The 13,846-nt window shown below is 43.9% G+C and overlaps 1 protein-coding gene across 1 annotated transcript in view; it reads left to right on the forward strand.

Moving 5' to 3' along the window:
• The window catches only part of fmnl2b (formin-like 2b), a gene marked incomplete at both ends in the record, with an annotated part of 47,014 nt that overhangs the window by 25,139 nt on the left and 8,029 nt on the right, over positions 1-13,846 (forward strand). Inside the window, 7 exons of the mRNA XM_083632585.1 lie at positions 628-734; positions 1,385-1,552; positions 2,417-2,437; positions 3,975-4,099; positions 9,557-9,759; positions 11,493-11,727; positions 12,974-13,042. Of these exons, the coding sequence (XP_083488711.1) occupies positions 628-734; positions 1,385-1,552; positions 2,417-2,437; positions 3,975-4,099; positions 9,557-9,759; positions 11,493-11,727; positions 12,974-13,042 (928 nt within the window). The remainder of the gene's footprint in view (positions 1-627; positions 735-1,384; positions 1,553-2,416; positions 2,438-3,974; positions 4,100-9,556; positions 9,760-11,492; positions 11,728-12,973; positions 13,043-13,846) is intronic.

Genomic DNA, 13,846 nt, shown 5'->3' on the forward strand with positions numbered 1-13,846 from the left:
AGGTTCCTGCTGTCCTGTAAGGTGCCGTGTCCACAGAAAGTTTCTTTTTTGTATAGCTGCCAGCTCCTTTCTGCAATTTATTCTCTAAGGTAAAGATTTGCTAGGAGCATTCCTCTTCCCAGCACCCTGGCTGGTGTTTAGTGCTATTGCTATTGACAGCTAGGGCCCATTCGTCTTACAGGCGCTATCGCTTACGCACCAGTTTGCGCACCTTAACCCGTGCCTTATGCTATCTTCCCTGCCTCTTAAGGCAGGGAAGATAGCAGTCCGCCTCGCGCAAGTGTCAATTTGCGTTCCAGGTTTTATGCCGAGTTTTGCACCCCCGCCGCCAAATGCATCCCCACCTCATGGGAGGATATTGTAATGATGTATACAGAAACGTAATTGTTTAAAAATGATATAATTGTCTGGGTAGACGTGACCTCCCTGTTTTTAAGTTAAAACAGCTCCAAAATATGGTGGGGATGCAATTCTCGGCGGGGATGCAGAACTCGGCATAACACCGGGCATGATATCCAAAGCGCTCTGCTATGAAGAAAATGCTTTCTGTGGACACGACCCTCAAGAAGCCCTTTACGACACTAACTGGTTCGCTGATTGATTAACTGATGGATCCCAATCCCTCAGCCCAGAGACGGTGGCCTATCACAGCATGGGACCAGGGATGGGCGGAGCTCCAGGCATGCCGCCTCCGCCCCCTCCCCCTCCTCCTCCTCCACCAATGCCAGGCAGTGGTGAGTGTTGGCTCCACCAATCAGGTTCCTCACAACAACAACAACTCTATTCTACTCGACTCTGCTCTACAGTTGTTACTCATTTCGTTTGGCAAGTTGCTGCTGGGGTTTCCAAGGCGCTGCTGTGCTGCCGTGGCAGCAGTGATGGGGGCCTTTTATAAAGAACAAAGAAAACAATTACGCCCACGTAACAAGAGCCAAGTCTGCTCAAGCTTTTCTTCCCCATTAAAGGTTTTTTTTCCTTGCCACCGTCGCCAAGTGCTGCTCTTTGAGTCCTTTGACACTATATCTATTTTAAACGATTCTCCCCTTTACAGATAATTTTTTGACAAGTTCTTGTCGACCACACCCTGGTCATTATCGGAGACCCGGCTTTTACAGATATTACTCATTTAATTTGGCCATCTTACTGCCACGTACCTTGTGTGGGGGCTTTTGTTATTTAAATGTTTTCTTTGTTTTTTTACAAAAGGCCCCCTTCACTGCTGCAACAGCAGTGCTGCAACGATACTGCAGCAAAGTGGTCCAATTAAATGAGAAACAGCCCTAATTGACTCCCGGCCACTATTAGAGGAAATACTATATACAGTAGACTGTACTTCTCCACTACTCCTCCAGCAGATAATCACCACCTGTTTCTTCTTTTTTAGTCTCCAACGGGCCGTACCCTGTCCCCCCTCCTCCGCCCCCTCCACCTCCTCCTCCCCCCTGCCGGAGCAGTGAGCTCTCCTCTGGCCCCCTGCCCCCTCCTCCTCCCCCCACAGCCCCCCCTTTGCCCGGCTCGGGGCCCACCGTCATCTTCAACTCTGGACTGGCAGGTAAGGGGTGTGTGTGTGTGTGTGTGTGTGTGTGTGTGTGTGTGTGTGTGTGTGTGTGTGTGTGTGTGTGTGTGTGCGTGTGTGTGACGTGTGCGCGTGTGTGTGTGTGTGTGTGCGTGTGTGCGTGCGTGCTTGCGTGCGTGTGTGCGCGCGTGCCCGTGTGTTACTCTCTGTTTGGATAGATGGTGCAAATAGATGGATAGATGGTTCATGTTGGTGCTGGTGGGAAGAGACATCTGGGTCTTGGAAGTTGGACTATAATGTAGCTAATATTTTAAGTTTAAGTTTAAACCGAGAAGACAATCGATATGGAGGTTGGGGGGAAGGGTTGTTACAACTGGGTGGAAACAATTGGAGAGTAAAAAAACAAAACATGCATTGCAGAACCAATCCAACGTTTTTAAGGTGGCCGAACCAATCAACCATGGTTGAGGAGGTCTGAAAAGTAGCTAATTATAGCGACAAAGTCGCCAAGTTGGCATCAGTGATGGTGACATGCAGAACGTGTGAGCTTGTATTGTGTAGTGAGTGACCTGCAGCTGGGGAATGAACCAGGAAGCTTCAGCATGGGAGGCGGACCATGAGCTCTGGCATCATGTCGCTAGAGCATCTCTTGAGGTCTCTGAGAGTGAGGTTTATTTACTGCACAGCACGACCCACAATGCAACACGTGCTGCAGGACGGCTCAGCTGCAGTCACCGACAGAAAACTCTGTCGCAGTTTGTTGATGTTTGTCAGGAATCAAATAATGTAACGTTGGTTCGGACGTCCATTTTCAATGGAAGTCAACAGTCAGTAAGCTTCTGAACTTCATCACACTGTAACCTAACCTCTCTCTATCTCTCTCTCTCGTTCTGCTGACAGAGGGAACGCTCAAGTTATTCTGTACGTTTACTTCTTCTCTCCTTCCTCCATCCCTCCTGTTCCTGTCACCATCCCTCACCCATTAACCCTCAGCTCAGACAGCTATTGGCTGGTTTATCTCTTGTATAGGTCACGCGTGTGATCCTATTGGTTGACCCATGGATGTTGCTTCTATAGGTCAATCTAGGAAAAAATATAGAAGCTTGTTTGGTTTACAACTGTTTTATTTGGACTTTAATTTATTCCACATTTCATGTAAAGCTGTTTGTCTGTGGCTGGGGTTGGTTTTAAACGACTTTCATTGTGAAGTTTATTAGTTCATCGTGTTTGTTTATCACTGTCTTTCAGTAAGGTTGGGTACCGAAATCGGTACTTTTAAGGGTACCGACCAAATTACATCGGTACTACCGAGTACCGATTCAAGTAAAATCTATACATCTGTGTGTAAAATATTCTAAATCCATCGATCTAATAAAGGCGATTCCGACTTTAAACTTGGCGGGTGGGCTCCTGGGAAACCAGTGGAGTGTGGTCCTGAATGTCATGCTATTCAGACACGTGCGTAGTCATAGCCCCACCTAGTGGCAACACAAAAAGTTGTTTATCTTGAGAACTGTGGCTATTAAAGTAAATCTTGAAACTTGAACCGTTCATCCGATCGACTTCAAACTTGGCGGGAGCGCTGCTGGGGACGCAAGAAAGTGCAATGTCGAATTTCATACAATTCGACCAATCAGAACATGGCTTTCAGGTATCTGGAGAACCTTTTGTCCAATCGACTTCAAACTTGGAGGGTGCACTGCTGGGGACCCGACATGTGCATAGTCATAACATCACCTACTGGCAACACACAAAAATGTATCTCAGATTCAGATTCAGATTCAGATTCATTTATTTAAAGAATGGGACTTTACACGTTAATGAACTGTACAGCCGTACAGTAAACATGCCAGGTTATAGCCCAAGGTCTAGTTTCCACCTGTAGTCCCATGGCAGGTTGATGTAATCATGAAAGGGAGAAAAAAAATAATAATAGTACTAAAAAGATTAATAGTACAGAAGATTAGTAAAACCAAAAATGATTAAAACACACACAATTAATAGTATAAAAAAATTAATAGTACAAAAGGTTAGTAAAACCTAAAATGAATAAAACACACAGAGCATGCAGCGATATCTCAAGAACCGCTGGTTCGTGCAATTCGACCAATTGGGGGAGAATGGTGGAAGCAGGGGGAGGATGGGGGGTGAAGAGTGGGAGATCATACTGTATGTAAGTGGAAGGGGAACAGGCACTGCACTAGGAAATAACAATGTTGAAATGTATCAGTTTGGACTTTCTTTTTTTACAACTGAAATTACATGTTAATTACATGAGTGTAAAGTACCAAAAAAAGGTACCATTCCGGTTAATTTGGTACCGGTATCAAATTTCAGGTCTGTTCAAATGTGAACGGTACCCAACCCTATGTTTCAATCATAATTTCTATCTTTTTTTGTTTTCTATACTTTATTCCAATTTATTTATATTTATTTATATTTAATTCTGTCTCTCCAGCGGTGAAGATAAAGAAGCCGATCCAGACTAAGTTCAGGATGCCGGTGTTGAACTGGGTGGCTCTGAAGCCCAGTCAGATCAACGGCACCGTCTTCAACGACATCGACGACGAGACCATCCTACAGGTAACACACACTGCTGGCTTACTGAACCTGATCATTAAAGCGCAGGGAACCACAAATACATGTGTTTTGAGTTTGTCACACCACAGGAAAATGTGTTATTAACCACCCAGCCAAATTTGAACGATTAAAAATGTTGCCAAGTATATAAAATGAGTAGGGCTGGGTATTGGTCCTCACGATACAATATGTATCACGATACATGGTCCCCGATATGATTATATTGCCGCACAATCGCTCAACTGCGCAGGTGTGCGCGTGAGGTTGTGCAGTGGATGAGCTGCGTATGCGAGCCTGCGAAGTGGGCGAGTAATCAATCATAATCATAATCTTATCTTATCATCTTATCATAAGCGCCGCACAATTGGTCAACTGTGATCTCACTCGGGCAGTTGTGATGTCATCAGTGATGTCACTCGAGCAACTGTGATCATGTCATTAGTGATGTCATAAGTAATGTCACTCGAGCAGTTGTGATGTCATTAGTGATGTCATAAATCCTTCCAGGGGTTCTTCACTGTTTCCGCCTATGGGATTTTTGAATGGGTTTTTGGCGCGATGCTTCAAATGAGGTCTGTGGTTAACGCAAGCTTATTCAAACGCGAACCAGTGTCCAGCAGGATAATCTTCACACATGAGGACCACTTTTATGAGTTTTGAAGCTTTTACGTGCCGTTAAAAGGGCGGCTAGCTAGCAAACGGCTAAATGAGACTACATTGTCGACGGGGATATTATACGTCATCATGGCAAAGGATGAACACGGAAATTCTCTTTCCCTCACCTGGTTCAGTCCGGGTTCAGTCGGTTCAGTCACACAGCTATTGCCCACTCGCTCTTTCAAACTAGATGTATTAGTAAAACACACGCGCTATATCAGTGCACAGCAGCGCACACACTGACACACACAAACTCCTAACCTCGCGTCACCAGGCTCTCTCAGAGGAGACTCAGGAGACCCCAACACGCCCAGTCGCCCCATTAGCCAATAGCATTTTAGAGAAACGTGAAGTACCTCTAGACCAGTGATAATCAACTTGGAAAAAAAAAAAAGATTTACAGTGCACCTGAACGCAACATGCAAAATACCCGCTGAATAAGTGTCCAAATGTTCATGTCATTCTGGCCAATATTCCACTTCTGTTATAGCATTTCAGTCTGGAATATAGAATATCTTTCAATAATCTATGATTTAGCTGCTAAATTGTCAAATACCGCCGTCTGCTCGCTACCCAGGCACTTATGTACTTAACCTAACTAACTATCCGGTGTGCACAACATTGTCAGACTAAACTCCGGCTGACACCCCAAAAACCTACAATCCGCTACAGAAAAATGTATATTGATTGTTTATTAACTGGCCCCTGGCCTTCTATCATTTCACGAAAGTGGCCCCCGGGCAAAGCAAGTTGAGTATCCCTGCTCTAGACTGACCAATCAGAAGCAGTTAAAGTCAAGTCAAGTCAAGTCAAGTTTATTTATATAGCCCTAATTCACAAGCATGTCTCAGAGGGCTTCACAGAAAGTATGTCTAGCTAATTATAGCTGACACAACAGTATCAAGAATATACAGAATAAAGATAACATTTGAACAATTGATAATATAGAAAATATAGAAATGAAGAGAGAGCAGAGGAGAGAGCAGGAGAAGAGAGAAGAGCAGGGGGAATGTGAGAGAGTGATGGGGTGGGGAGGGAATGGGAGATGTTGGAGGGTATAGGAGGTGGGGAAGGAGCAAGAGGAGAGAGCAGGAGAGGGGAAAGGGGGGGGGGGGGTATGGGGGAGAAGAGAGCAGGGGGAAGCAGGAGGTGGGGAGAGAATGAGAAATATAGATGCACATCTTGCAAACAGACATATGTCAATTTCTTAGCAACCGAACTATGCCTAATTTAATTGGCTGCAAGCCTTTAGTAGTGAGTCCTTTTGCCAAATAAGCACATGTTCACATATAGAGCTTATGGGTGCCTTGCTTTAGGGAAGAGTGGGTGCCATGCTTTGAATAGTGGCGAAATACTAAGAGCATGGGTGCCATGCTGCCAAAGACGAGCAATACTAGCAAGTTAGTTTGTCACACGTGTGGAGCTGTTTGACAGTGTTACCAAACTATAAAGTGATCTTGCAATGGTCCCACACACTGCTCTCTGTCAGCTCACAGTAACAACAATCTAACACTAAAGGTTGAATTTGGCTGTGGTGACGTGACGTGGAAGCCTATGCGACACTGTGTAGTTCTGGAATAGCTTAGCATGAGCTTTTTACTTCTAGGGCTCGCATTTACGCTTCAAAACTCATGAAGGTGGTCCTCATTGTGTGAAGATTATCTCGCTGAACACAGGTTCGCGTTTGAGTAAGCTTGCATTGCCCACAGACCTTATTTGAAGCATCGCGCCAAAAACCCATTAAAAAATCCCATAGGCAGAAACATTGAAGAGCCCGGAAGTTGAATGATGAATGAATGAATGAATTTTATTATGGATAATGCAGACGAACATCCAAGGGATAACATGAAAAGTGTTATACACTTATTTCCATCATGGTCCCTGATCTTAAGAACATGACATACAGTAATATAAGAGCATCAGATAAAACAATACAAATCAGACAAAGGATAAACGGAACTTGAGATTAAAACAAACATACCATAAAACAACGGTAAAAACAATAAAACAATAAAAGGAACTAGAGATTAAAACAAACATACCATAAAACGACGGGGGACTCTACTCGTATTTTACTCATTTACTCATCAAGAATTTTTTCAAAAGGTTTTTAAAACCATTCAGGGACTTTGCCAGCCTGATTTTGTTGGGGATTTTGTTCCACTCTTCCCTCCAGAATAGAGGAACGTGCTTCTTCCTACTTTGCTCTTCAAATTAGGCAATTTCAGATCTGCTACACTGGCTCTTGTGTTCCGGCTATGGATGTCCCGGACATATTGGAAGTACTTGTTGAAATAGTTGGGGCAACGGTCATGTAATATTTTATAAACCATGACAAGTTTCAGCTGTTGGACTCTGTTTTCAACTGGGAGCCAATTCAACTCTTTGAAGTGGGATGGGCCAATGTGCGTTCTTGGGCTGAGGCCAAGGATGATCCTCATGAGTTTGTTTTGGGCTTTTTGGAGTTTGTCTTTTGATTGTTTTGTTATGCCACTGTACCAGTATAAACAGGTGTAGTCATAGTGGCATTAAACCACTGTACCAGTATAAACAGGTGTAGTCATAGTGACATTGAATTAAGGATGTAGCTAAAGTCCTCATTGTCTTCATGTCCAGGAACTTGGATATTATATATTTTTTTTTTATGATTTATTTATGGGATTTTTCAAGTTTACACAAACAAAAAACGTACATCACAACACAACACACATAACTTCACAGTTACAGCAAAACAACAATACAATACAGAGAAAAAAGTAAATAAATAATATCAAATAAGATAAACAACAAGGGGGGGGGGAGGTAGACAGAATTAAGGATAAAAAGAGGTCAGTAGAAGTAGCTTATACAGAGGTCAGATACTGTAGATCGGGGTCAAGACAAGATCAAGAGGGACCAGAGGTTCTTCAGTCCGGAGCTGGCGGGATCATTTGGATGCCATTTATATATTCTGAAAAAGGCTGGCAGATTTGATAGTACTTGTGCAGGGAGCCTCGTAGGGTGTGCTTAATTTTCTCCAACTGCATAAAATGTAGCACGTCCCCCACCCACCGAGAATGAGTGGGAGCGTAGGGACCCTTCCAATTCATTAGAATTGATCGCCTCGCTAGAAGAGTTAGAAAAGCCACAAAATCTAAGAAGTATTTGGGCAGAGGAGTCCCAGCTGGCAGGACTCCAAACAGTGCAGCAATTGGGGATGGCTCAATGGGCACCGAAGTGACCTTACTGTACATAAAGTATCAAAAACAGATTGGAACTTGGATATTCTTGCTAAATATTTAGTCTTTGCATGAATTTTACCCGTGACGGAGAGGGCCATGGCTTCACTCTTCATACACTGATCAAGTTGGCTTCCTAGATACGTTACACAATCCTTGTCCTGTAAAATGACACCATTACATTCTACCAAGAGACTGGGTTTGTTCCTTAGTTTAAACTTTGAACCAAAAACAATACATTCAGACTTTCCAAGATGCAGGGTTTGTTGTCGCACAGCCAGTTAAGTAAACCAGGCACGTCTCTGTAGAATAGGACTGCCGAAAACCAGATTGAAAGTCAAAAAGAATGTTACATCGATTTACATAGGTCAAGATCTGTTCATACAATACCTTCTCCAGGATTTTGCTAAGTATACATAGAATAGACACAGGCCTGTAATTGCTTCGGTCTACCTTGCTGCCCTTTTTGTAAAGAGCAGTTACCTTGGCTTTTTTGGTCTCATTTGGGATTACAGATTGGGATATTGACAGGTTAATAATGTGTGTTACATATGGTGGAATCACTTCTGCCGCATCCTTTAAGAACTTCGCTGGAATGGCATCTAAACCAGTAGCTTTGTTCGGATCTAGGTCCTTAAGAAGTTTAAAAGTGGTCTCATCCGTTATATGAGTAAAGGAGAACTTCCGCGTTCCAACTACAAAAATACGGCATCCCTGCGGTACTCTTTGATGTCAGACATCCTTCCAGCAGTGCACAACATTTCTTCTTCTTCTGTGGTGTTTACTGGCAGTTGGTATCCTTTATGTTGCATTACCGCGTCCTTCTGGATTTATCCATCCACTGTTTCCCTACAATCTGTCCCTCTTCGCTACTCAATCAAGTCGCTCTCCAACTCTTCTTCTTCTTCTTCTTCTAATGGCTTTGCGGCAGACTGGATGCCTTGTGGGCACATTGCTGCCTCTCACAGAATATTCCACAAATTCCAGACTCGGGGACCGCCCCCTCCTCAATGTTCCCACCACCTGCCGCTCTCCAACTTTCGCACAAGATTTCTACTATTGATAACTCAGTGGACAAATTGAGTCAAAACTATTTAATTCAAAATTTACATTGCAATTTATTAGAACGGTATTGCAAATTTGCCTGTTACTGAACACACTGAAATAAAATAAATAAAGTGTATACGTCCTCTCCCTACCGCCCCTCCCCCCACAGTGCTGCACATCTTGATACATTCTGATGCATCTTTTTGACTTGCAGGGTAATTTGAGGCACTTCAGCCTGATTGGTTCACGGAGCTTATTGTAATAAGCGATAATAAGCGAGTATAACCACACCCACTTCAAACGCAACATCAAGAACAGTAAAAAAAAAAAACTTAAATGGCAATATTTAGCATTTGGATTGAAACTAATGTCTAATACTTTTAGATGCGTACTATTATGCACATAAGACCCTACATTACATAGTTAGAAGGTTATTGTGGATTTGGGTTTCCAGGGGCTTTAAGTAGTTAGAATGTCTGTTTCTGGAGTTTGTCAAGCTGTTTCACTCTGTGTCTGTCTCTGCCTGTCTGCCTGCCAGGACCTGGACATGGAGGGGTTTGAGGAGCTGTTTAAGACCAAGGCCCAGGGCCCAGCGGTGGACGTGACTCTGTCCAGACAGAAGCTGCCTCAGAAAGCTCCTCACAGAGTTTCACTGCTGGAGGCCAACAGAGCCAAGAACCTGGCTATCACTCTGAGGAAGGCCGGCCAGGGGTCAGAGGTCATCTGCCGCGCCATCCAGAAGTGAGACAGAGAGCTTATCCTTCAATGTTAAACAGTTACCTTGTCCACAGGTCCGGGCTCTGCCGGGTGATTCTAGGCCACAGGTCTGGGCTCTACATGGAGGGAGGGCGAGAAGAAATTAACCTCGAGTATGTGATGAGGGGAGGAACTTGAGTGAATGGAGGAAGTTGCAGGTACTCACTGGCTCCATTGTCCCTGATTATTGCTGAATTCTTGCGTATGAATACGATCAAGATGGTTATGATCACCACTGCAAACGAGTAATCCATGTTCATGTTGCACCATACACCGACGAAGGGAAAACAGGCATTAACGCCACAGTAGACAGTGAAAAATCAACAAAGAAAAAGAGAAGCACAGGGTCAGCAGCCAAGCCATACCCTCATATAGTAGTTTCTTCGTTGCCTGGTACTGTTGTGTCCGTCCTCCCCCCGGGGGTATTTTTCCATTAGATTAATCTAGAGCTGCAACGATTAATCAATTGATCAATTAGTTGTCAGCTATTAATTTAATCGTCAACTATTTTGATAATCGATTACTTGGTTTGAGCAATGTTTTTATGGAAAACAAGTCTAAATTCTCTGATTGTAGCTTGTAAATGTGAATATTTTCTGGTTTCTTCAATCCTCTATGATAGTAAACTGAATATCGTCGCTGTCGGGCTGTGTTCTTAAAATACTGAACACCACATCGTCACATCGCTGGATGTGTCATTACATTATTAATATCTTACCTGAATAAGCTCAAATGGTGTTATAGGATTATCAGTCCGACTTTGAGGCACTTTCTCCGGGGCACGCTGCCTCGCGTAGCCGCAGGCCTTCTGGAGCACGCAGGCGCGCACAGCAGCTCCTCCAGCAGCGACCTCGCGCCCGCTCCTACGCCGAATTAGAGGCACCGTCTTCGGGGGGAACACAGACTCTCACTAACGCTAACATTAGTCTCGTCAGAAACCACTTTAGATCTGCATAGTTTAAATGAGTTTGCAGCCTAGGGATAATTCGAAAACTTTTTATTGATCTAGCCAGAAATAAACCAGTGCTGTTCGGTTCTGGTCAGCCCGTGTCTGTTTTCCGGGTATGTATTCCTGCCTGGGGGGCTTGAAACTGAGGTAGGGGCGGAACTTCGAGGTTTGAGTGACAGTTTGAGGGCGAATGGAGTTACGAGACTTACTCACAAGATGGTTTTAATGGTTTTCCACTTGTTAAATTTTGTAAAACCCACAGTCAGATGTGAAAGGTGACCAATGGCATTGATTTATGACAAAAAATAAAAATGTGAGAAAATCGACAGCGACAATAAGTATTTGGGTTGTGGATAAAACAAGACATTTGAGGATGTCATCTTGGCTTTGGGAAACACAGGGAAACATTTTCTGACATTTTATAGACCAAACAACTAATCGATCAGTTGAGAGAATAATCCACAGCTGGATCGACGATTAAAATAATCATTAGTTGGAGCCCTAGATTCATTGTAGCTTTTTTTAGGAGTCCTCATCACAGGGGACACAGATTGGGTTGCCAGCCCATTCTGCCCTGGTATGGCTCTCCAGTAGTCATCACATTATCCATGGTTTTCACCCAGTCTTTCCTGGCTGAAAGAATCAAGCTGAGCTAAGCTCTATTTTTATCACTTCTATTTCATATATTTTATTATATATTGCATTGTTTTTATTAGTTTTTATATTATTTATGATCGTGTTTGTTGTATTGTATTCTCTTTCTGTCCAGTTTGGACCTGCGTGCGGTTCGTGTGGACTTTTTGGAGTGTCTGATGCGCTTCCTGCCCACGGAGGCGGAGCTGAAGCAGCTACGGCAGTACGAGAGAGACAGAAAGCCTCTGGAGGCTCTGAGCGACGAGGACCGCTTCATGCTGCTCTTCAGCCGCATCGACAGACTCACCCAGCGCATGACCATCCTTACCTTCATGGGCAACTTCACAGACAACGTCCAGATGCTGACGCCGGTAAGACAGACAGGCAGACAGACAGATACACAGACAGACAGGCAGGCAGGCAGACAGACAGACAGACAGACAGACAGACAGACAGACAGACAGGCTCAACCAGCTGGCTGCGTGTATAAGCTCTGCCATTGGTGGCGACCACTTCAGTCGGCAGCGGAAGAAAATGCCTTTCTGCTCCCTGCAAGCTCTGCCATTGGCTTTGACCGGCTCTGACCGACAGGCTCCATGGATTTCTTTTCCGCTCCCTGCGTGTCGAATCTGTCGATCTCAAATACCTCCGCGGCTGTGAAACAACGACAACGCTAGCTCGTTGCTACACGCTGAAATTGGCAAGTTTTGACAAAGATTCGATTTGTGCAATAAAGCAGGCCTGCTTGGTACTTTCAGGGGGATGGTTGTAAAGGTAACAGAGCCTTTTCCCCTGCTAGCCCAGAGTGGACGCATTACGAGTCTGACAAGCGAGACTAACCACCGCATGACCATCCTTACCTTCATGGGCAACTGCACAGACAACATCCAGATTAGGGATGGGCATTTGAAGAAATGTCCGTAATCGATCATCGTGAAAATTAACAATCAATTATCGATTAATCGCTTTTTTTTATGCCTAGGCAGAAAATCGTTTTTTTTTAATGTTTTTCCCCTCACTGAAATATTTATTCCAATAACTTAAAGTCCAACAAAAATCATCTTAAACAAGACAGAGTCTAATAAGCCATGCTGTTGTTTGATGCCATGTGGAAGCAGGGGAATGTGCGGTTGGTTTCGTTGTTTTACAATCTCACTTCCATGGTGATAGACAGCTTCAAGTCCAGCTGAAACAGCATTACAAGAGTATCTTCTATATTATATACATCTGTCTACAGAAACAAGTCTTGTTTTTTCTCTATTTAGTAGAAAGACCATTGTGCAATCTCTAATCTTCCCCCCAGATTTTTTATCCTATTTTTTATCCCCCATTAGTGCAAATTTTTTATTTATTTATTTGGACGTGGAAAAGGAAAGCGGAAGTGACGGCAAAGCCACCGTCACTTCCTTTTCCGTGTCCATTTCGGCTATTGGCTAATAACGTTAACGCATAAACACACTGCAGAGAAGACGTCTACTCGTCTTACAACAACAGTGGAAAATCATTTTCAAATGAACGTTGGAAGCATGGCGCGCCTGTGGGTCGATTTAGACGGGTATGAACAAACGAACGTTGTGATGCTCTGGGTTGGTCTAACGTTGAGGTGTTTCTTCTCAGCAACTTCACGCCATCATCGCCGCCTCCGTCTCCATCAAGTCCTCCCAGAAACTCAAGAAGATCCTGGAGGTCTGTGTGTGTGTGTGTGTGTGTGTGTGTGTGTGTGTGTGTGTGGGCGCGTGCATGTGAGCGAGTGAGAGAGATAAATTGATTATGTTAAAAGTCTGTAGATTATGTGTCTACTCAGATTGTATTACCTGCATAATATAATATTAATACTATGAACAATATGAATATAATATTAATAACATTAATATTATTCACATTAAAGAGTAACTAGACCCCACCTAAATCTGTGGTGGAGACTGACACCTAATGGTGAAAAATAGGGTATGGAACTGGCCTTCTCTTATAGCCGCTTTTACGGTGGACTTCACAGGGTTAGTTGCGTACGCAAACCTCCACGGAACTCAAGCCGAAACGAGAGAGATCCCCGGAATACAGGAAAAAGATGTCTTGTGCCGTATGCGTATAGACGCTGGACATTCCCACTAGGAATATGAAGATGTCCGGCACTGCAACTTTGGCGATGTATTGGATCTTAGACCCATCCTGACAGTGAGTACGGGTCAGGAAACCTCACCCCATTGAAAGAGTTCGCTTATTTGTGTAAGATAACCTGTCTGTTGCTGGCAAAGCTTTAAAATATGTGGAGGCGTCGCCATCTTCCGTATTTCTATGACAGCTGAACCGCTAGTTGTAACTTTCTGCAACCAGTTCGGCTCCGCCCACCAAATACGTCATCACTGTTTACAAACAGTAAAAGGGTCTATTGACTGGTCTTTGTACCAACTGATGTCATCAACAGGTGGTGACATCTAGCCTGGGTAAACCCAGCCTCCACGTGACCTCTATCTATGTGCTATCAGTCAC

Source organism: Poromitra crassiceps (assembly GCF_964638095.1).
Source record: "Poromitra crassiceps genome assembly, chromosome: 3".
Lineage (NCBI taxonomy): Eukaryota > Metazoa > Chordata > Actinopteri > Beryciformes > Melamphaidae > Poromitra > Poromitra crassiceps.